This window comes from Dermacentor albipictus, chromosome 8, assembly GCF_038994185.2.
Source record: "Dermacentor albipictus isolate Rhodes 1998 colony chromosome 8, USDA_Dalb.pri_finalv2, whole genome shotgun sequence".
NCBI lineage: Eukaryota > Metazoa > Arthropoda > Arachnida > Ixodida > Ixodidae > Dermacentor > Dermacentor albipictus.
The window spans coordinates 104870988-104895168 of NC_091828.1; the positions used below are offsets into that span (position 1 = coordinate 104870988).

Sequence of the window (24181 nt, forward strand, 5' to 3'; positions counted from 1 at the left end):
CTGGTCTCTCTAACGGCGTGGCCATGCCTGGAGGACACGACCGAGCGACAGGAGGTGTCGGTCAACACAGAATGACGTCATGAGCCACGCCAGTAGGGGTGTCAGGGTCGGAATATATTCTAGAGGGCACTGTGTCTGAATGGGGACGAACTTTTCTAAAAGATTTTGATAGGGTGAGCCCTGTCAAGCCAAGAGTTTTGTACAATAAGTACGAGAACTGAACTGAATTCTGGGATTTTACGTGTAAAAGCCACAGTATTAAATTACTCGAAGGAATTCTGGCGCTAGTTTCCATAGAAACAGGGCTGTTGAGCCATAGGTACTTGACATTGTGGAATCCTGCCGTATTGTCGAATTCGCGTTCTGGTCAGCTCTGATTGGCCCTGAGCCCTTCTAATGCTTGTCTGCTTGACCCTCAAAATGCAATGATTACAGAATGTAAAAATACGGTGAATTTTGACAATAATGTAAATAATTGTAAACCAGAAAGCTGCTTAGTGCTAGGATTTCCCTAAATTTCTTCCTTATAGCATCGAAAGGCTTTGTGACTTCAAGAGCTAATAAATTCCACGAAATATTGGCTACAATTGAATAAACATAAATAAAATTGAGCCACAACAACACTGGATCAGAAGACCTCTACCACAGAAGCCCCACACTGCAACCATTATACGCCTGAGACACTAACGTCAGGTGGGAGAATAAAACATCAGGAATTTCCTTGGGGTAACCCGGTCCCGTGTTTGTTTTTTTTTTTCGTATTTCGCGAGTTTTCTTTGCAACCCGGCAAGAAACGACTGGTACTGGCCTATTAGAAATTCTATAATACCATTCCGTCCTCTTTCACTTTTTTCACGTTCTAATTTTATTCACCACTCTTCTTTCCTTCTTTACTTCCCCTTTCCCTTCCCCTAGTGCAGGGTAGCAAACCGGAGGTTTTAACTCGGGTTAACCTCCCTGGCTTTCTCTCCTTTGCATCTCTCTGCATCTCTCTGCCAATACACCTATATTTGTCCTGAGGATTATGTTTCTTCGCGTAAATGAACGAAACTTATCAAAAATGCTTTCTAAAAAGATTTCTTCCCTTGTTTTGTAGAAAGCTTCTCTTGCTTAATCTTTGTGCTGCAAACTCGGGACGCTCTAGACTGAAATGGTAGAAACCCGTACTTTTCCCCAAGCCACCTTACTGCCTTTCAGCGGGTTCTACAATATTTGGAGAAATATGAAAATTGACATCCGCCTTTAACACGAAGCTGACAGGAAACCAAACAGTTTTCTTTGCAGTTTCGTTCCCTTTTCTGAAACTTTCTTCGCTTTATGTGCTTTCACGAAATTGAATTGTATTCCGTGTTTTGAAGCTGCGGGTTGCCCATTATTTCTAACTGCCCTCGCAATCTGCAAGACTACTGCTTTGCTGAGATGGTAGAGTGACCAACGCGGGAAGGCGTTGGTCGCGGTTACGTTCTCGGGACCAGGGCAAATTTTCCTTCAGCTTTAAGTTTTCTTTGAGAGAAAGTCTCGCGGGTGTTTCAATATTTTGAACATGCAGTTTTGCGCTACAGTTCCTACAGTGCCAATTTTCTCCCTTTGATGAAAGCTCCAGCTCTGTGCGGGTTTCCGCAGGACGGCCTTGCCATTTGGCGACGTCTGATATCCAAAAGCTTCCCAATCCGAGTGTATCCACAGCTCGCTTCGTTGAGGCGCACTCGACCGGTAAAATTGACGTTTACAATGTGTTCTGAGTTTCGCCATAAGCTGATCTATTGCCTTGTTACATCGAAAACCACATAAAGGGGAAGGACGACTTACGAAAAAAAAAAAGATTACTCTAGGCATTCTTGTTCTTGAGCTGCATTATTCGACAAGGATTTGACGCTGGTCAAGTTTACTATACTGGAGCAATTTGGAAAAGACAAACGATGAAGCATCATAGTCGTTTTGCAAGCCACTACAATGTACAGCCTCGAGCCACGGTTGGGCTGACACATGAACTGCGTATTTCTCCTCGGCCGAACGCTTGTCACTTGCTCCGCTCGTTTCCATGCCTTCGCTGAGGAGCTCCTCAATTGTTTCTATAGCGTAATTTCTCATATCCCAGCCGGTTTATATTTCTTTGTTGGAGACCTTACAAATTCATTTTGCAACTGTTTTATTCTTTACCTCCCTGCACATTTAATCATCATTTCAGGCGACCCCATATGGGTTATGTTCACACGAACATTATTTTTTCATCGGTCAGCTAACATCACCCCAGCCTCCCACAGATAAGTGCACAGACAGCCCGTCGCACTCATTCATGTGGCCTGCGAGTGGTGAACGCCGTAAAGCCCGGAATACATGGGGCGTTTTTGAGGCGATTTTCGCCTCACGGCGCCGATTTGTCGCCCGGGGTCGCGAAAACGCCCGCCGCCGCCGATCAGGACCGGCTAGATTTTGACGCGGCGCGCACGCGTCTGACGCTACCGGAAGTGCCTGTCGAAGTCACTTCCGTCTGTTTTCGGCGGGCGCGGCCAGCCGTCTCACCGTTCCTTGCCGTCCCTTGAAAACTTCGCGCGCATGCGCTGAAACTCTGCGCAATCCGCACACCCATAGAGTTTCTCACTACATTACCTAGAGGGAAATCTGGCGCTGCTGCGCTGTGGTATGCATGTGAATGCCAGTATATTGTGGATTCGGATCGGCATCGTTCTCGTAGAGACAGGACGTCTTGAAGACGCGCTTGGCAAGTACCGTTCCGTCTGTCACAATGATTCATTTTCTACTAGAACAGCACGTGAAAAGCTGTTTTAGCTTTATTATTACGCGAAAACATGTTTTGTTTAACTATGAGAACTTGTTATTGTGTGTATGACTATATGTTACGTAAAAAGTATCAGTGGGCCGCTAAAGTTGGAAGACAGATGACAAGGTTCGTGCTCGCTTTGAAACAGTTGGTCGTCTGTTCTTGCTTTTCTTCGCTTGGTCATGCATCGTGGGTGAGTAAGGATGTAATATGCATGAATGGAAACATTTTATGAATATTTTACTTTGAGAACGCGTTATTTGCGTAGCCATATCCACGTTTTAGACGAAGCCTTTTACAACACCAGCCAACACGAGCCTCACCCCCCTTAAGAAACTCCCATAGATGGTGGCGCCAGATTACCCTCTAGCTGTTATAGTGAGAATCTCTATGCGCACACCCGTTTCAGTCGCACAAGGTCGCCAGGCGAAATATTTCCGGCCAACTATCTCCGCTGAGCATCCACAAATATATCGATACAACACTAAACATACCTGGTAACGTGTATAGACATAGTAGTGGGGTATTTATTGCATAGTTTATTCATTACAACACAAGCAAACAACATGTAAGCATTGTTCGTTCATTTAGTGGTAGCCAAAACATTTTTGCCCTGTCTGGCCACACTGCGGCGGCGTTCGCCGCTCGTACGCCTCATGTAGCCTGGCCGGCGTCCCGCCAGCGCGTTTTTTTTTTATGCGAAGCATATTACGAGAGCTTAACCCAGCTCCTCAGGCGCGGCGGTGCCGCCTTGAATACCACGTGACACCGTGACGTCACGACAGAGGAGAAGTGGCTTTGGCTCAACTCTTGCAAGATGGGCTGGGTGGGAATCGAACCAGGGTCTCCGGAGTGTGAGACGGAGACGCTACCACTGAGCCACGAGTACGATGCTTCAAAGCGGTACAAAAGCGCCTCTAGTTAATGCGGTGTTGCCTTAGAAACGAGCTGTTTCTAAGGCTCAGGCGTGCGTCGCTTGCTCAGGCGCACATTTCGTTGCCGCGCCGAACGCTGTGTTGCTCGACGCTCACCGCGTCCAATGCGGGGCGTCCAAGGCGAAGCAGAGTAACGCATGAGTTGTTTCTTCGTCTAGCCGAACCAAATATAGCCAAGCAACAGCAGTTCACCAGGCTAAACAGTGGTTCAACAACTAAAATAAAGGCTAGTATGCTTCGCATCCTGGGCTTAACCTTACCTAAGCCACAGCCATTTTTTGTCGCGCGATAATCGCAGGAGAAAAACGCCCCATGCAGCCCCCGCGTAAGGGCATCGAACCCTCTAGGAGGCGCTGACACAACCCGTGCTATCTCAGTGTTTCTAAGCACTGCTGGAAAACACCGAAAGGATGCCAGGCCGGGACAGCCGCATTAGTGAGCTCTGCACTTAATAGATATATGGCGTCAATGCTAGCAGCGCACTTACGTCCCTTCGAGTGATTTTGATATTAGATTAAAAGGCATGCGCTAACGAAAAAAGCCTGTCCGTAGTGCTGCATGGCATCTTTCAAATTTGTTATGTTAATAAAATATTTACTCCAAAACAGCGCATGTGGCCGTAGTAACTTTGAAGGTTGCGTAATGTGGCGTGGGCAAGCCGCTTTGGCTTAAGTGGCTCCATTGACATCCGATAGCACTCGCTCTGAATTTAGTTAGCAAACTGCATGAAAATGCGAACGTAGACGAATAATGATGCTTCGAGAAAAAAAAGTAAAAACGTCTTGGCTTACTAGAATACACGCAGGAAGTAAAATATATGCTTTAGCCTACTGTACATTTCATTGTTTTTTATTGTTCCGATTCATTCCTCACTACATATTATGCATCGGCTTAAGGTAGCTCAAAATAAAGAAATATTTATACACTGGGCGACGTGGTAGCGGTTGAACGTGTGTAAAAGCACGTGGCAAACAGGGACGTGTGTAGAACGAGTTCAACAAAGTACGACGGCGTTTGTGATTGTCCACCACGTTATTTTTGCAATCCTGCCTTTACGCACCGTGAATGCACGTATGTCACATCTCCTCATTCCGCGACATTCCAGCACAAATGCGTGCCATCAGCTCGCTCGAATAAACCAGCTGCTTCATTCAAGCCTCCAACACGTGATCTTGGAAGTAAATTTTGCCGAACGAAGCAGCATGGCTGTATATTTGTGCTTGATGATCGGCTATAATAGTCGTATGCTACAAAAAGTTAATTTAGGGATAGCTGCGAATCATCACAATTCTCCTCATACTGGTAAGATGTACTTTCAAAAGGCCAGATGGATTTCCTTTGCACTAGGGTATTGATCACCACCGAAGAAATCAAGCTTCACTCGGATAGCGGAATTTCTTCCGACTTTCAGCTCTGTTAATTCAATTTGAATTCAACTTTCAATTCAATTAATTCAACTCGAAACTATCGCCATGAGAGAAAGACGTCTGCTTGCGGGCAAACGGGAAAAGCATCCGCACGCCCGTCTATGCTTTGCAAAAGCATTTAAATTGCCGCAATTGCTTGCGGATGTTTATTCATTTTAGTTCAATCCAGCAATGGGCTAATGACTAAATCCAAAAAAATGACGCGCCGCACTCTTCAACGAGAGGAACGAAAAGTTCCGATAAAAGTGAACTCGCGCGTTTCTCTTGTAAATGCCTCAAAGCACGACTCAGTTGCATCTGCCGCAACTCTTCACTAAAGTCATGATGGAGGAAGCGGGGACGACGCCGGACAAGGCAAGAGCGCATTGTGACCTTTCACGAGCACGCACGGACTAAGCTTGTTTTTGTGCTCAACTGCCACTTAATGTTTCCAAATTGAAACGCTTTCAACAGCACACACTCTGTTGTTTTTAGTAGGCAGTTGGTTAACGTTTCTTGGTTTTAATCAGTCAGGCACAACCTCTTTTTTTTTGCTTCAATAGAGAGGAGCGTTTTCCGCACGCAGTGAGAAACAAACCGTCTTTTTTTTTCCGCTGCTGCCGTCTGCAGAACGCCTCTGGAAACGTGTTGAAAGAGTGCCGGGACTTCCACCGGTTGATTTGTGAACGGGCATCCAGTAGATGACGAGTTCTGAATATAAGTGGCTCCTCCGGGGATGTATCTCGTTCCTGGAAGCCATCTAGTACTCACCGACTGCTTTTTGAGCAGGCCCGAAAGCTTTCCGGCGTTAAGAGGAAGCGTTACCTCGGCCACAGCTCCAACGCGGCCTATTCAAGTACATGTAACACGCAAAAACGATTTCGCGAGATAACCCCTAGACGGATTTTATTAAAGTTGGTTGCACTTGAGAGTAAAAGTTCAATTCTAGTGACTGATGGGAGCAGAACTTCGATTTATGCCCTAAACTTTTTTAAAGAGCATTTTCGAAAAATTAGAGTTCGGGGTGGCCTTTCGACCTGCTTTGTTATGTCGGACGGTTTCTCTGAGGTCTCTTGTTAAACAGTTTAGCAGACTGCATGTGGGTCAAGTATTTCGACTTGCGCTCGTAACCGCAAGATATTACAGAATTCTCCGCACAATTATTAAGATCGTTTGGTTCATTCAAACGAGAAATGCTTGCAAAAAATTGTCTAAGCAATAGCCATAAAACCATCATACGAACCAAACCGCACGGCATGCCATCACCAGCATCTAGCCAAAGCCACATTTTGAAGGGTAACGGAGGTAACAATCCCTAACAAGAAGTCCCCGCAGACGTAAAACTGCCACACAGAAATACCCACACTTCGCTCTTCGAATTTTTTTTTGGAAGGGGCTAACGGGAGGAAGAAGCTCTCGTGGCGAAAGCGCTGAGCCAGCCTCTGGGATTTTTTTATCTATTCGCTGCCCTCAATGAACCAGTGGCTCGGTATGTATTGCAGTACGTGGGAATCTGCAAAGCCAAGATGCCGCCCCGTCGGAAGGTACCTGTCGAAACAGAAGAGAGAAAAACGCAAGCGCTCCTAAGGCTGCGTGCTTTCTTCTGGCAAATGAGAGTACGGCCGCGCGTTAATCCAACAATTACGCTCCAGCCACGACAAGATGACGGCCGCAGCTCGCGAGGTGAGTCCCGCGTGGAGGCTTAAAATGAAAGTCCTTGCCGTCTCGTCCCACTGCGCGATTCGCCTCGTGTGAGCCAAGAGCTGAAGTACCTCGGCAAACGTTGGTGGTTCGTGACGAAAGAGGGTGGCCCAACGCGGATCCGTGACCAGCGAGTCTATTCGTGAATAGAACGAGCGTGTCCTACGTTGCAGGACGGCCGCGGGAACTAGATGGGGCCCATCGTAATTGCGTGTGGAATACGATATGAGTAAAATACGAATGAAGTGAAGAATAAGCATGAAGAAAGTACATCTTCCGTTCCACCGTGTGAAAATGGATCTACAGCGAAGCTATTGCTGACGTCACACAAGCACCACCGCCAAAACAAAGCGTCCCGCCGTCCAGATCAATGCAGCGTCAGCGAGCGCCTTCACTGTTCGTGCTTGGGCACTGCGGTGGTCGCTGTGCATGGTCATGACATAAGACCTTTTTCATCCACGCTGTGGCAGCAGTGCATTCATGACCCCAGAAAACTTCCGGTCATGCATTTCTGACAGTCAAGGTTCCCAAGAAAAGGGAAATATATTGCGCATAAATTACTGTAGGCACATATTCTTGATGTGTTCAGATATCAAGAAAGTGCGGCATGTGTAGATCTCATGTATGGGGGGGTTTTTTTTGTGGCACTGAACAATAAAATTAATTCGTAGAACATTCCAACTTAGCAAAACTTATGCCAGCTGGAGGGTTCTGTAAGTTTATAGGCAATTGTTACTTGCGTTGTTCCAGAGGGCTTAACCGGAAGTCTTCTGGAAAGCCTGTTTGTAAGCGTGAAAAGGGTCGGACGCCGTGAACATGAAGGGTTGCGAGAGTAAGCCGGCAAACGCGTATCAATCTCGCGTACGCGAGCGAGGAACCCGGCCCGAATGCGCTCTCTCTCTCTCCTGTCACGTGAGAGGAAGGGGATAAGGCGAGAGAGGAGGGCCGTCCTTCTCCGACGGCTGCCAGGGGGCCTCGATGTCCTCCTCTCCCGCCGCTCCGTACACAGTGGAGACCACCGCGGCGTTTACTGCGGCCTTGGCTACGCGAATCGCGGACGCCGTAGTGGACGCCTTTGCGCCGTAGGGACGCGTTGCCGGCGCTGGTGTGTCTTGAAAGCGATCGGCGACGTGGCCAAAGAGCGCCCGCGCGGGCCTCATCTTCACAGCGATCTGCGATGCTTGCAGAGTGCGCGTGGTGCCGGCAGCTTCGTACGCGCTGTGCTTTCGACGTTTCTGTCGCGTAGAAGCGAGAAATAGGTCAAGGTGAATTCGCTGCTGAGGCCACTATTCCCCCCCTCCAGAATACTGATATCGAATCTCGATCGAAATGTGCTCGTGTTTACCTGTGCGCGCTGGACACTGTGCTGAGTAATTTAGTTAAAACAACTTGGTGGCCTAGTTGGTTTGAATATATGATAGAATCTGTAGGCGCGACCGAAGAAGGACGAGGAAATACGCATACACACAAACACAGCGCTATTTGTTTAGAATCTTTTAACCAACCATGCATGTCGATTTCAACGTCCTCAGCGTTGACACTTGGGTTACACATTTCTTCCCCGGTCGTTCTAAAATACATTAGAATAAAAGAACTCTGGTATGTAAAAACATTTCATGGTTGGTAATGCTAGTGCCGGAATACTGTTTCCATCTTCAAAACTATCCCGAAGAAATGCTTCTGTCGGCAGAGTAATCTCGAAGGTTGTTAATTGTGTCGGGATGAAGAGGTGGCTGTAGCTTTGGCTCCATGCACAATGCCCGCGTATATGGTCCCCTTCCTTTGACAGCAGAATACCAAACAGTTTCACGTATCTTCATCGACGAAAATAAGTACAAACGCGGCACATTCCAGCATGAAGTGCATAACTACGACTAATGGTTTATGTTCGGATACTTTAATTCGTGTTTTGTCGGCTACAGTGGCTCAACGCGGCTAAATTTTCCATCTATAAAGTATGTAGCCAAATAAAGCGATGAACAGCTCGCACATGACATTTCTTTTTTTACAAAACAAGAATCCCGACAAACAAGTTCCCACCACTTACAGTCCTGCACTCTATGTGGTGGTGCCACCAGCCAGTGAGGGCTGCGCGACGACAATGCGTGACGACAGTTCGTAGAGAAAGAGAGAGAGCAACACTTCATTGAACTCGAATAGATGATGGCCTTCGGAACAAAGTCCCGGCGTTCTGGCCCTCCCTTCGCTCTTCTGGCATCCGGGCATTGTGCAAGAGCAGGACGTTACTGACTGCAGTTGAAAAAAATGCTAATTTTGCTTTTTGCCCCGGTACGATGTTTGGGAGTCGCTTCAATGGCGGCTGGCAGAAATTGCTGGTCTTCCCATGAGCCAAAGATAAACCAAGCTGCAGAAGGGGGCAGAGGAGTGCAATGGGAAAGAGGAGGCAAAATAAATGAACAACTCCAGAGTATGCCGTCTGTATTGGGGTAACCGCAGCAGCGTGACCATTGCAGAAGAGGTCCAGCACCTTCATAGATCATATGGCGCCGTGCATTAGGAAGAAATGGGTTTGTCAGAGCGTGTCGGAAGAGTCTTGCTTGCCATCTTGCGAGCGGTGGCTCGAGAGAAGGGAACCGACGGCTCTTTAGGCGGGAGCTCAAGGGTGGAGGATCGCTGTAGACATTCTGTTGCAACTGCCGGCCCAATGCCAAGCGCCCGATTATGAGCATCGCGGACAAGCTGGTCAGCAATGCCATGACCTGGCAGTGGAGCGTAGCCAGATATTGTTATCTCTATGGCATACGATACGCACTTCATGACGACTGTCAATGATTGACTTAACAATGACGGCTATCAATGACTATGAATCAATATTTCTTTAGCGTTTGTCGATTCATTGCTTTCAATGAAGGGTTTTTCGTCGAATAATTGAATATTTTAAACTTTGCCGGACGCTTTTCGAAACGTTAAAGGGCAGTTGTTTACCTACTGTTGCAGAATCCCATCTTAGAGTTTAAGACGTGCAACAAAGTTTGAAACACAAGGGTCTAATCGCTTGATAAACTGGCGGTTAGGACAGAATTAAATAATATGTACGGCACCAGTGAACCTCTGTAAAGTACAATTAAACAAGAAATATGAAAAATGCGAATGTGAAAAGTGAACTCCAACTGATATATGCAAGAAATCGCAATAGGCGAGGGGAAGGAAAATGACAGGTATAGGAATTTAAATTGCCAGCTCTTTTCCTTTCTACAGCTGGAAGGAATGTCACTTGGTTGGGAGGTTCGAGTAAAACCGGCACCTTCATTGAATCACCACACATAGATGCTCGGACCCTATCTAAATTCCTGGAATCGACATGAACTCCATCGCCCTGTCGAACACATGCTGAAAAACCGGCAACCAGGCTGTGCCACGTCTTTAGTGGACCGGGAATGGCACAACGAACAACGACTGGGTTGCTACGACATGTCTTGAACTGCTAGGCGTTTCAAACCTACCACTTCGGCCCGCGTGGGTGCAAAGAGGAGAAGCGCCCGGTTCGGCATCGCTCGGGACGAGGAAAAGCAGTCGACAGTCGCTCTCCCACATCCGCCCAGTCACTGCTCGTGCGCCGCCATTCGAGAACGATTTCAAAATTTTCGCGATGCTCCCGTCAAACCCCCGATACGATTATTCGAACACGTTTAATCGATTAAGTAAATTGAATCAGATTAAGTCAGAGCCAGCAACCAGCACCAGGCTGCGAAGCACGCGGACTCCACCAGCTACAGCCTTTGCCAAAATGTGATCGTGAATCTGCGGCACATATGCTAATGGAAATAACGAGCCTGCGTTTGAATATTCGCGTATCCCACGCACTGGGGGTACAATGTGAGCTAAGCTTGGTGTCCTGTTTGCGTTGATTGACAATAATTAACGATGATGATGGTGGTAAATGAGCAATTCTTTGGAGTTTAGCCCAATACGAGAGTGGCGAGTTGATGTTAAACGTCGCGTTGCGTGCTGCACTGCTGTTTGTGTGCCTAGTGCACAGAACAAACAGGGAGACATGTTTGGTTCAGGCGTTGTTGCGCGTCATTTTTCATAAAATATCAGAGAGTTGAGCATTACCATTTTCTCACATGAAACATCGTATCGCGGTAGAAATTGTCAACTTTATTTGAATTATCGGGCTGTACGTAATTGAATATCTTATTCCAAAATTATAGGTATACATTGTAAACATACATTTGCAGTCTGAAGCACGTTGCGCTGCGTAGGAAAAACGCTCCTGTTCCGCGCGACGCTTCTTTCAAGCGTGGGTGTCCTCGACGCTGAGTGCCCGGGTTGGAGCCATTTTGCTGGCCCGGTCAGCACGCTGTTAAGACTCAGTAATGCTGGGGTGTGGGATATCTACCCACTACTGGGTGTGACGCTAATCCTTCGGGGCGCATTTTGGACGATGAACGAGGAGGTATTCAGTTGTAGATTTGGAACGTTGTAAGCCATTTTTTCTTGCGTTGTGAACAAAAAAGGGATGGCGTACCTATTGCATGTTTTGAATCACGCCGGGAGAACTTGTTCTGTTCCACAGCGTGATCTCAATGCGCCGTCAACGTCTGATATCAACCGCAGTGCCCAACGCAGTTGCACATGACCAAATTAAATAAGACATAATACAGAGCCCTGAGACATTCCTATTTATGGTTGAGGGACGGATGGGAAATAGCGTCCACAACGCTCTTGGCCTGGGCAAAAAGAAAGTCACGGATATAGTTGTTGGTACAAATCCAGGAACCTCCCCTTTGCATTGTGCCCAGCGTGATGTTATGGATTGCGTATTCGAACGCGTTTTTTTTTTTTAGGTGAGAAGCTTGTATGGCTCTATGTTAACCGGTGCTGTAATTGTCAATCATTTGTTTGGAAATGTTGAGTAGCACATGTTAAGTGGGAGATGAGTCGTGGATAGTCAAGAAGTCGTGAGTGTAGGTTATCGAATTACCAGAGGTGGCGATTAAATCAGCTAAAAATTATGTGTTCTAGCAGCTTATACCCGCGTATGATGTGAGAGAAATAGGCCGTATGTTCGTGTGGTTCTCCGTGCTTGGAAATGAACGAGAGCTGGACCGATTTCCAAGGGCCCGGCATTTTGCTGGAGATTCGCGTCTCCTTCATGATGCACACTTAGTGCTATAGACTGATTCGGAGAAACTGCGAAGCCTGCTCACGGTGAAGTGGTCTGGGCCGGAGGCCGTGTTCTGGCAGCGGCATGTGCCTAATTAAGCTCATCACCCGAAAAGTGAAAAGTCACCCGAAAAGTGATATGCTTTGTATCAGCAAAAAATTGGCTAGATGTAGCTTTGTCTGATTGCGGTTCTCCAGCAGATGTTGAAAGTTGTGACGGTAGGGCTTGTTCACAATCATGTACCAAGGTTTTTAAGAGGCCCTGCGTCTCCGCCACTGCTGTGGAAAAAATCGTAAAAAAATGTTTATATTCCAACGATACAAATGGATGTGGACAGCCATGGACAGTAATTAGGAGCACTGTAATATAAAAAGAATCAAATTGATCCTTGCAGGCAGACGAAACATTGCTTTTCATGCACGAAACCGTCGACCTCTTTAATTTTACTAAATTCCCCTAAGAGATCAAAAGCATTTTCCCTTGCCGTCAGGCAGCTAGGCTTGTCTGGTCTCCGGAGCTGCTGGTCTAGATTCGCACCTTTGTTTCCTGGTACCATTTAGATTTGGGTTACATCTCGTTAACATTTCAGCTACAGCCTGCTTGAAAGACAGGAGAGACGTTATCTCTTTGTGTTGTAGGTGGAAATCTGTTGCGTCGCAACTATATTGGCCTCGGACATTGCAGGCAACAATGCCGAGGAAATATGTGGGCATCCTGACGGCCCATTTGCTACAGCTGACCTTCGTCTGTTTCATACATTTGGCACATTTCGTATATCTTCGTACATTTGAAATATACCTGTCGATGAGGTCCAATGCTCACACCTATGTCCCTATATACTTCCCAGGTTTCGTTGCATCCTTCAACCAGAAATTGCAGAAAGCATAGGCTATATTCGAAGAGCACTGAAATATCAATTTACGACTTGGTCGTCTTTCCAATTGTCCATGCACACATTTCTGCTCTAACACACGTGGCAGGTCGATTCTCTGTGGCTTACTTTGCTGTCATTGCTCAGGCATACCGCGCCGTCATCAACTCTGTTTAAATTTGCTCGTCCGGGCATGAACTTTTTCTCTTGAACTAAGCAATAAAAATGTGGTACGCCGTAAAATATCGATTTGTCAAAATCGGCGACTTCGGCGCAGTTGTCTCCGTAAGCTGCATAATTACCGCTCTGCATAGCCTACTGGCTTTCATGTAGTCAGAGAGATCTGCACCTTTCCCAGTGTATATAAAAAAAGAAACCAAAGTCAAACACCAACTCATCTGGCGAGGTCGACACAAAATCCGTGATATATCGTCCTTGGAAACAAGGAAAAAGACGCATCAAATCTACACACCCACAACTTATGTCGACAAATGCGCACGCATTTCGAACACGTCTGATGAATGCGAATTTTGGCTTTCACTGCATTCAGCCTTTGTTAACCGATTCACAACAGACAGTGCCATAAATTTTACCTGCCGTATTCCATATACAAGAAATACTGAATGATAAAAAATAGAAAAAGAAAACATCGTGGTGGCCACCTGCTGCGCGAGTTGGTCGACGCCATTTTGTTTATTTTATAATAAATCACCCACTCAAGGTGACTTGTGCTCCCTTCTTTTGGTCTCTCGAGTAAAGCAAACTCTGTGCAACGAAAGGGGTGAGCTTGAATGACACTAAATGGTTTCCAGATATATCGGTACAGAAAGGTGGCTCGTACCAATGCGTGATCTTAGCACTGCAGTGGTGGGCATTGGAGCACGTGTCTCTGAGTAAGGGAGGGGGAAGGGAAGGCGCATACCTTGCTAAAGCGCTGATGTCCCCGCCTACTTAAACGACCTTCGGGTGCTAGAACACCGCCCCCATCACCCGTCGGCCCATAAAGCGGTGAAGGCAGTTTTGTGCTTCTTAAGGACGACGGGCTTGTGCAACCATTTGTGACTATTAATGCAGTTTCTGTAAGGGCGCACACGTCATCAAATTCACTGCAATTTCCTTCCCTCCTCTCTCTCCCTGTTATCTTCGTATTCCCCCTTTCCCATTCCCCCGGTGTAGGGTAGCCAACCGGACGTGATTCTGGTTAAGCCCCCTGCCTTCTTCTTATCTCTTTCCCTCCTTCGGCTTTCCTGAGGGGCACAATTGCACGTGGAGAGGGAGTGATTCGCTCGCTTACACAAAGGCGGCGGTTGCGTTGGCCTGTTTCGCGCTTAAGACAAAGAAAAAAGTGAGGGATGCTCTGCTCGCCGCGGACTACGCTGGTCGCCGCAGCGGCCTAAAAATTCCACGTGCCGAAAAATTGCTGTCGAGAAAGGTCGAAAGGGGGCGCGATTAGTTAGTGACTCCGGGGGGGGGGAAGGGGGTAAGGGGGTGATCGCCCTACCCCTTATGATCCGTCAAAACATACGACTCGCGCGACGATAAGGGGACGAGACCCATCAAGAGGAAATAGCAGACCGTGTGATAAAATTTGATTAAGGCTTCCATTCGGGCTGGAATATCATAGTTGTGCTCAACTTTAGAGCGCTGCGTTCTAAATCAGAAGATTTGTCTATTAATCACACCAGAACCACCGTAGCGCATGCTTGTGTGTTTTCTTAAATCGCTGTCATAAACTTATCGTTTGGACTTTTGGGTTATGACATTTCGTGGTGGACGACTCCTGCAAATAATGACGACCACCTGCAGTAGGTGTGAATTCTTTTTCTTTCTCGACTGCCTATATGGGCAGATATCATATCTCTGGGACATAAGACAACAAAGGACAGCACCGCGCGTACGTCACACGCGGCTCGGCTCTGATTGGCTGCATTCGTCCACGACGTCACCAAGCGCGAGACAGCGCCGGATCGCGACCCAGCAGTACTCGTCGAGGTCGTCGAGCTGCGTGTGCCCGTCTTCCCGTCGATGACACGTGACCCTTTCCTTGACGACTCCCGCGAGTCGCATGAACTCGTGCAAGCCTTCGAAGGACCGGACTTCGTCTCAGAGAGCAGCCGCTGCCTCGTCCTCGCCGATGGACTGGACTTCGGCAAGTTCCGCCAGCAGAGCACGGTGCCGCAAGACCCGCTCCAGCGCCGTCGCAATTGCCCTGTCGATAGCGCGCCAAGCGTCGTGACGGTTTCATATCTAGTCGAAGTCGCCAAATGCAAGAAATTTCACAGCATTAGCAGGGATACCATGCGTCATATCATGGTCCAGCCGATTCAGCCACAAAGGCAGTTGTCACTGTAGCTCCTCTCTGTCTATATATATACCATAACGAAATGCTGCCCTAATACCAATTCAAGATAATAAATTTTAAAAAAGTATATATCACTCAGCTAGATGATAGATTGAGTCGCTATGTTTCAAAAATAGCCAAATGCATCTCTTCCTGAAGCACTTGCTGCCCTTACCTCGACTGTCTTTGGCCGATTCCAGTATGAGGTCGCGACCTCGTTAGGGCTCAGTTTCAAGAGGTTGTCGTCACTTGTTTCAAAGCAGCTGCCCCACCGCATAAGAGCTAATGCTATAAGCGACAGTGGATCGGTAAATTAGCAGTGAAAGTAAGAACGGCTGGCTCTTTTTCTACTCTTAAACGGCAGGGTTAAAGGGCAGGTCTAGAAGAAATCCAAATTTTTCAAAGCAACATCATCACGCATTATTCTTTCCCACACGAAGTCTTGCGAATATTTCCATCAAAGTGGTGGAGGTGCGAACATCTAATTATTGCTACTTACTTGTCAGCATTAGCGCCTGCGAGGAATCTCGAAGCACTGGACACCAGGCGGGAGTTTCTTCTCGCCGTGTCCCAGATGACAAATGACTCCTTGTTCATGTAGCCAGGAATTTCGACTCTTATGAGGCTGTAGTTCCGAGATATGCCGTCGGACAAGCGACTCACGAACGCCTCCAAGTGCCATCCCTTTTGTACCGAAACGGAGAACCTCCGTATGTTGTCGCTGTGCTTGACGACATCAGCCATGCGCTCAGAGTCCTCCTTAGTCACGCAAGTCGCGCTGACACACAGCTCTGCTAAGCTGCTGTTCCTCGACAAGGACTCTACCACTGCCGTCCAATCTAGGTCACTTTCATTCGCAGGGTAGGCGACAGACGCCGAGGTCAGTCGCAATATTTTCAGCGTGGTGGTGGTTCCAACATAGTCTGCCAGAGCAGACGACAGGTCCTCCCTGTACGTGCCAGGATCAACAGTCACAGTCAGCGATGTCACGTGGTTCTGCGAACACAGCTGGTGCAGGAGCCTGCCAAGTGGCGGAGCATCGGTTCCGTGATCAGCCTGGCAGGCGACGACGGTGCGGAAGCAATGGTATCTGAGGAAATGCAAATCGTGACGATAGCAGGAAGCCCCCAATTCTGGTCCAAAAACGACCTTCTCCTCTGCGCCACTTTCTCGTAGGGCCTCGCAGACTTGCTGCAAGGCGATGGCGTCCGTGGCGACCCCGTCTATGGTGACGTGCTTTAGATTCTGCTTCGTCGAAAGCGCTCTAAAGAACAGAGCCCACTTCAGTGGCTTCCAGATGTTGAAGGGAAGTGTAAGTTCTTCGAGCGTCTCATTCTCCGTGAGAGATGTCAACCAGCCATCCCAAGTGACAGTACTCCTGTGTTGGTGAATATTGTAGGGGTCAGGACGGCCGGCCGAAATGTGAACACTGCGCAGCGTCCTATTTCTTGCAAAAATGTTGGCGACGCTTTCGACACATTGCCGCGACACGAACGCTGTCCTGAAGTCTAGTCTGGTGACGGTCCGGTTTTTCTCGAGTCCTCGTAGTATCAGCTGCATAGAAGTGCTGTAAACGTAGCCCCTTCCCACAAAGTTTAGCGTCGTCAAGGCAGTGGAACTCTTCAGGTACTCCGCGAAAGTAGCGGAAATTTCTTCCTGGGCGTATTTCACGACATTAAAGTTCAACGACAGCTCCTTTAGGGTTGAGCACGCCATAATTGCAGTCAAGAGCGCCTTTGCAGCCCTTAGGCTCATCTTTAAATTAGGAATATGGAGAGACTCGAGCGACCTCGTCAACAGGAGAGACGTCAGCGCGTCCAAGAAAGACCGCCGGCACTCCGCATCACTGGTGCACTCGAAGTACTTCAAGTTTGGCACGGTCGGGATGACCGCGCAGAAGTTACTGTAGGGGCCGAGACCCCCGCTGAACGAATCCCGCAACTTGAGCGTCTCGACGGACTGGTTTCCACGAAGGGCGTCGCACAGGAGCTCGTCGTACAAGGTGAGCCTGCCCATCGTGACGTCCACATGCGTCACGCAGTGATGCTTCTTGACGAGGCAGTGCAGCAGCGTGGCGACCCGGTGCAGTGTGTCCAACGAGTGGTCCCTCATGTACGGGCAGTCAATGCTCGCCACGGTCAGCCCGCTGCGAGTACGCGGGCTTTCTCTCAGTTCGAGCTTGGCCTGTGAGAGCACTTCATTCCACGCTGTGAGGTGTCCAACAATGTGACAGGCTCGATCCTCAGTCGCAGTGCAAGGTGACGCGTGGTCAATAGCTTCGCCCGAGAAGAAGCCCCTTATTCCTTCGATGTCTGCCAAGCCGACGTCGAACAGCTTCAACGAATCGGCCTGACCAGTCCTCACTGGGAACTTTCTTGGGGCTTCACCGCTTGCCATTGGACCTAGAGAGTGACAGATGGGTAGCTCTTTGAAAAGAGACCATGTTGAAATGTACTGATCCATGAAATTGAAGGTATATCAACTGTTTATATTTCTATAGTGAAGCCCCGGACTCGATATGGCATTTGCGAAGGCTTACTCGGTCCGCATTCAAATGATGGATGCGCCTATGTGCGACTCTTGTCGAACTACAGAAACGAATGAACACATCCTATTCCTCTGTCCCTAGTAGGACGTCAAGCGTGAAGATCTCCCGACACCATTGAATCGGCTAGATTCCCGACCATTTTCGGAAATGAACATCCTCCATTGCCGTACGCATCGATGCCTATTCTCTCTCTCTCTCTAGTTGAGCAATTATTGACTCGTCTGCAAGACCTTTTGCACCATCAGTCTTGTCCCGGCCACATCCGCGAAGGCTGTCGGGAAGCGCTGTTTGAATGTGACGTGAAGCACTCCCTCCCGCCCCCTCTCGCGTAGACAGCAAATATTCCCGTCTAGTTAGCGGTCCGTGCAATTTTGCCATTGTTTACTCTACGCTATTGCATCGTGTTTTGTACTCTGGCTCTCGGCTGGCATTTACCACAGATTTCACCGGGGAGTTGGTGCTACACTCGTGTCACAAGTTGGGTGCTCAGACCGAGTGTTACGATTTGGTTCCGATGGCCACTACGCGATGCCTCATAGTGGAAGAATAGCGTAAACGTTTTTGTGCTGCTGTTAAAACGGTATTGAGATAAGTCATTAGACGTGTAAGACACAATTGCACACACTAGTTGCACATTAAACTGCTCCTTCCAAAGCGTTTCCAAAGCCCTTCCATGGTAGCGTGAAACGGCAACGAAGCTGTACTACGGAGACGAATGACTTTCGTTACAATATTTCGCATTTGTTATCAGTATAGGGACGTGTCACGATATTATTGTCATGGTTAACTTTAGTTAGTTTGAAAGAGCAGTTGAATGTTGGGAGGACCGCTCGACAACGATCAGTTAATCCTTTCCTAAGGGAGAACGTTGCAGGGCAATGCTCACAATTGATGTAAATTGTCTCATGAAGTGAGATCTTTGTCTATGTTTTTTTTTAATCTTAGGCATCTTTAAATATAGCTTGTGGTAGATAGCGCAAAGCAACTTACAATCTGCGATAGCTCACCCGGGAAGGCGGACGGTTACTAGACGCAAGGCCACAGAGCAAATTTCTACTATTTCTTATGACCTCTTCGAATGGGTGTTTTCGCGCGCTCTAAATCGCTTCTGAAACGCTCATTCCGTTCGTGCGGTCGAAAACGGGTGCTCCAGCAACATACGTATGCTTCTTCCCGATCGTCCGATGCCACACCAGCATCAACACAGCAAGTAGGGCGAGTTGGTAGGTTTGGATCCAGTTAGGGCCGCTTTCATTACGTGCGTTGGATACCTCCGAATTTTCGTTTTAGTGTCTTGTCGGGCAGCCCTGTACTCTGAGAACCGCCGGGCAACATTGTGAATCCCGTACATCCTTGCATCTTCACTCCTGTATGTGCGTTGTTGGACCGGCGCAGCACTACTTCGACAGCAGCGCGTTCTTACTATTAGTTTGCATATTAATAACACAGTGTTAACAAGTCACCGTTTCGCCATCCGTCACATGACCGAGATACTGCGGCTACGAATTCCAACGCGTGCTTTAGATTCGAAACAGTATAGCTCTCGCAGCAGCGCACAAATCTTTCAACTTTCTAGTCACGTGACCCAACCCGTTCCCGTTGTTTGATTGGCGGAACGTCACAAATGTTTAGCGGGGCGACGATGCATTTTTGCACGTACGCCGCCATCTTCGCGATGTTTCCCATCTAAAACACAGCCGATGAATGTGGTGGCTGCGCTCCCGGAACTTACCCTCATCTTTCGCTTACTTTCATTTTACTGTTCCCGAAAAGCAGCTGGCAGATCGATTGACGCAGGTTATATCCTACATTTGGATTCATAGTGGCCTCAGAAATCGGCCCACTCGCATTCGCGTGGATCTCCGTGACCAACCGAAAATGCCATCGGGTTTGTCATCACATCGCGCCAGGACGCGTCGCGATCACACACCCGCTGAGGTCCCTTATCTAGGGACCTTGAACCCCGCTGGTTGCTTGAATTTGCTCGAGCGAACGCGTTTCCCAATTCAGCAAAACCCTCGTCATTCGAACTTGTTCTGCGGTGCGAGCTTTTCGCGAACGCATATGCGCCTGGCACTCACCAGAGACACGAGTCGATGTTGCTCGCTTACTCTTGTCCTTGTAGATTCTTGTCTCTGTTGTTTAGAGAAATTCTGACGCTGTTGCTCTTGATGATGTTGAGGCTCCAAAACCAACGCCCTGCAGATTACTTCTTCTTCGTCGACCACAGCACGAGAATCGGTAATTGTGCCTCTCGTTTTCATTTTCTTCATCAATCGTGTCAAATGGAATAAATCATCACAATAGAGATAAAAAAGTGCGTGCAACTGGCCCCAAAAAACGCCGCCGTGTCGTCGGTTCTGCCACTAAGTTCAAACATTTTTTTTTCTGTAACTGCGATGCTGTCTTTCTGAGGAAACCGCGCGAGTTTCGATTGGTATAACTTCACGCATCCGGATGATGACTACAGCGACGACGGGAATGCTGATAATTGCGATGATGATGTTGGTGGTGCTGGTAGTGTTGATGATAATGATGATGAAGAAGAATCGGTTTGCGGGAGCAGTAACGAAACCGAATATCTTTCCAGAGCTGGAAGCTAGCCATATGCGGGGCAGGCATCGGCAGATAACTAACGCTGAATCTAAAACTCACAAAAATGAAAAAAATGGCTGTGGCTTAGCTAAGGTTAAGCCCAGGATGCGAAGCATACTAGCCTTTATTTTAGTTGTTGAACCACTGCTTAGCCTGGTGAACTGCTGTTGCTTGGCTATATTTGGTTCGGCTAGACGAAGAAACAACTCATGCGTTTCTCTGCTTCGCCTTCAAGAGTGCAACGCGACAGCGTTCCCGTCGACCCGCCAAGGGGTGTAAGACAATGGGCTACGGCGCAGCGACTACGCGCCCCGCATTGGACGCGGTGAGCGTCGAGCAACGCAGCGTTCGGCGCGGCAACGAAATGTGCGCCTGAGCAAGCGACGCACGCCTGAGCCTTAGAAACAGCTCGTTTCTAAGGCAACACCGCATTCACTAGAGGCGCTTTTGTACCGCTTTGAAGCATCGTACCTGTGGCTCAGTAGTAGCGTCTCCGTCTCACACTCCGGAGACCCTGGTTCGATTCCCACCCAGCCCATCTTGCAAGAGTTGAGCCAAAGCCACCTAGAAAATCAGTCTCTGTAGCACGCCGCAACCTTCGCTTCTCATTCCAACGAGCAGCTCTGTCTTAGGAGGCATCTCACCTCGTGAGTGTCTAGCAGAGGCAAGCGCAGCTGCTTTTATACCGCCACGACGCCGCGAGCGACGCCGCGAGTTGGAGCGCCGTTTCTCCGCTGTCGTGACGTCACGTGGCATTGAAGGCGACACCGCCGCGCCTGAGGAGCTGGGTTGAGCTCTAGTAATATGCTTTGCATAAAAAGGGCTCCGTTCAGAAAAAGAGATGTCTAAAAAACAGTAATAATGCGCAAGTGAGAAATGAGACAAAGTCAATCCAAACTATTGAATGCACAATAACAGAACAAAATGTAAAACGCCGTTCTATTTACAAAGTCGAAGCATAAACAAATTGAACTATTGTTAGCAGCGACAAGAGTAGAGGAAAGGCTGTAAAAAATAAAATAAGGGGATAATGAAACAATGTTCACGACTTCGGACTAATGTACTGAATGGTTAGGGTAGGTCCTTCTGATAAGTAAGAGACGCATTTAAATGATTCGCGTGAAGCGTGTAATTTAATAAAATTTTTAAAACCGTCAATCGCTACCGATCACCGCGGCGTCGCTTCCCGGAGTTTTCAGCTCCCCCCTCCCCCCATTGAGTTTCTCCGAAACTCTATGGTCCCTCCCAACTGACGTAGTTAGCCCAAATAACGTCAGTTTGACGAACTATCCGATTGGCTACCTAAATAGCGTCATCGATCATTTTTCCAACCTTATGCGGAACAAATATTTTTAGTAATGGTTGAAATGTTGGTAACTCGTTTGTACAAACGGGTTGTAACTCATTTGTCGCAGAAAGGAAACACAACCACAATTTATCACTGCTCTTAAGCACTTCCGGAACGCAGCAAGTGTCGTCTGCTTATGCTATGACGTTCTAAGTGTTGACGTCAGACGCGCGATACATGTAGATCTCGAGCTTTCTTCCCGCGCGCAAGCTTAGTTTCTTGTCATGTTGTGGGCTGCAAATCTAGCGACCGGGGACACGTAAAGCTACGACATGGTGTCTCTGCAACACAACATGCGAGCACAGTGGCCTCAGCACAATCGCCTCTCGTAACCCGATCGGCGCCAACATCTACGCGTTTGCGGCCGTCACTTCATGCTGGAGGATTACTACCGCCCAGAGAGTATTATAGATTTTGGGCGAGCCCAGTTACGGCTGAAAGCAGACTAGGCGTCTTACCGGACGAGTGGACGCGCAAGCGGTAACGTCTTGCACGGTGCAGACACCTGGCACCGAAGAGCTCAATCGCACAAACTCTCAGCGAATATTGCATTAATCAAGCGTATTGTACTTCGTTGCTGGCATAAACTTTCGGCAGCGGCTTAATCGTGTTGGTGTCGAAACTGTAAACCAGCAGCAATGTAAGATACTCTTGGTTACTGCAATATGAGCGTCGAGAGGCTTAGCTGCTTTGAAACGGGTGTTCGACACCAAAGACACCAACGTGACACTCAAGATGACTCCACATGGGACTACTTTATTGGGCCTCCACGCTCTCCAGCAACTTGGCTTTCAGATCGACGGCACAACTTTAAGGCGCCGACTGGCGACCACTTAGGTTCACACCTTCCTGCAGGCGTACCGCTGGGGCACGAACGTCCCTTCGATGGCGAGCTTGGGCTCGTTAAGGATCGGTTCGACCGGATCAAACGGCGGCAGGACATCGTGCCAGTGTTCAGCAAGCTTCCGCCGACTAATCCTGGCTCTTCGGAAGCAGGTCGCCAACGAGCAACGCCGACTCGAGAATGAAGACGACGTCAAGCCACTCGTGGTGGTCTGCAAGGAGGCTCCGGCAGAAGCCACACAAAAGGCGAACCAAAAGCAAGAACAGGATAAGCAGCATGTGGATGAGCGTAGATTGGCCAAACTTACTCAAATGAAAGTAGGCGATGCGCTGAAAGCAAGACTTCATAGGAGAGGGTCGTTCAGACAGAGTAAGCCACTTACAATTAAGGAGAAGTTTAGTCCTACATTTCTGCTTAGTGATGGAAATGAATAGAACGCATCAAAGATAGCCCGTATTCATATGTCCTAGGTATTCTGTTCAGACAAGTTCCACACAGGAAAAACCATTCCGCCATCCAAAGGGAGAGATAGACGTTCCCCAAGATCAACGCTCCTCAGCACAGGAGAACGTACAGTGTTTCAACATGGGGGAAGGAAATTGTGGGAGCGGGACTTGAAAGTCGGCTACTCGTAGTCGCAACTCCCCATGTTTTACTGCCGATCCGGAAGCAAGTCGACCATACAGGACGTGAAAAGCTCCAGCTTGGCTTCGAGTTTATGCGACATATACTGATGCAACCTATGTCGTCTTCTAGGGCTCCACTTCAGTGTGAATAATGCTATGGGTTGCAGTTTATTCATTACATTTTTCGCATTACCCGCTGTATAAATTGACGATCCAGAGAAAAGCACCGCACCCTGTGATGGAAGCGGTCACTGTTCCCCCCCCCCTTCGTTTATAGAGTGTGGGGGGGAGGGGGCACGGAGCACAACGACGCTAGGTTGGATGACTGTCTAATTATCCGCTCGTATTATGCAGTTCCTGTTCATGTTCATCATTCGCTCGTTTTGTATTTTTGTCAAGTCCTATTTGAAGCACAATTGCGCCGACCTTGTCTTCTTTTGCATCGGCATTTGATAATAATAATAATAATATGTGGGGTTTTACGTGCCAAAACCACTTTCTGATTATGAGGCACGCCGTAGTGGAGGACTCCGGAAATTTTGACCACCTGGGGTTAAAATCCAATATTAAGCGCACTGTGCCAATGGCACAGTGCGCTTAATATTGGATTATATTGGCGGGAATAACGTCCGCACCGGTAATTTTACATATTTCAAGAGTAAACCCACTCCTTATGGACAAAACTGTAGCCGCCTTCAGGATACGGCTGGTTCGATTGCGCGATGCCTAGTTTGTCCAAGGAAACTCGCTTCATTTCAGGAAAATGTGTTGTACGGCGGCTTTGCCTCATTGTGCCTATATCCACGGTAGTGCACCCTTTACAGGGGTGTAGTGCAATGAGGTTAGTTTTCGCTATATTGGAGCTAACGACGCCCCTGCCCTAATATTTACATACTCTGCGACTACTTCTCGCTTCCCGTGGGCGCAGTCGGAGCTGCCTTCCAAACATAGTTTCACAGCGCCAGTCCTTTTCACTCCATGCAACCTATCCCCATTTCACAAAAGTGTGCCGGATGGCCTCTTTGCATCACCCTTTCTTTTTGTGAGGCGGTG

At 48.2% G+C, this 24181-nt stretch overlaps 1 protein-coding gene across 2 annotated transcripts in view; it reads right to left on the minus strand.

The window, feature by feature from the left end:
- Positions 1 to 14342: 14342 nt before the first annotated feature.
- LOC139048938 (protein NLRC3-like) overlaps positions 14343 to 24181 on the minus strand; it is a 462676-nt gene continuing 452837 nt past the window's right edge. The window contains exons 1-3 of one of the 2 annotated variants that reach the window (XM_070523925.1): positions 19797 to 19915; positions 15667 to 17569; positions 14343 to 15035 (exon numbers count right to left, since the gene is read on the minus strand). In XM_070523925.1, the coding sequence (XP_070380026.1) occupies positions 14930 to 15035; positions 15667 to 17564 (2004 nt within the window). In that variant the 5' untranslated portion in view covers positions 17565 to 17569; positions 19797 to 19915 and the 3' untranslated portion in view covers positions 14343 to 14929. Of the gene's footprint in view, positions 15036 to 15666; positions 17570 to 19796; positions 19916 to 24181 lie in introns of those variants that run through there. The other variant, XM_070523924.1, reaches the window with a different exon arrangement.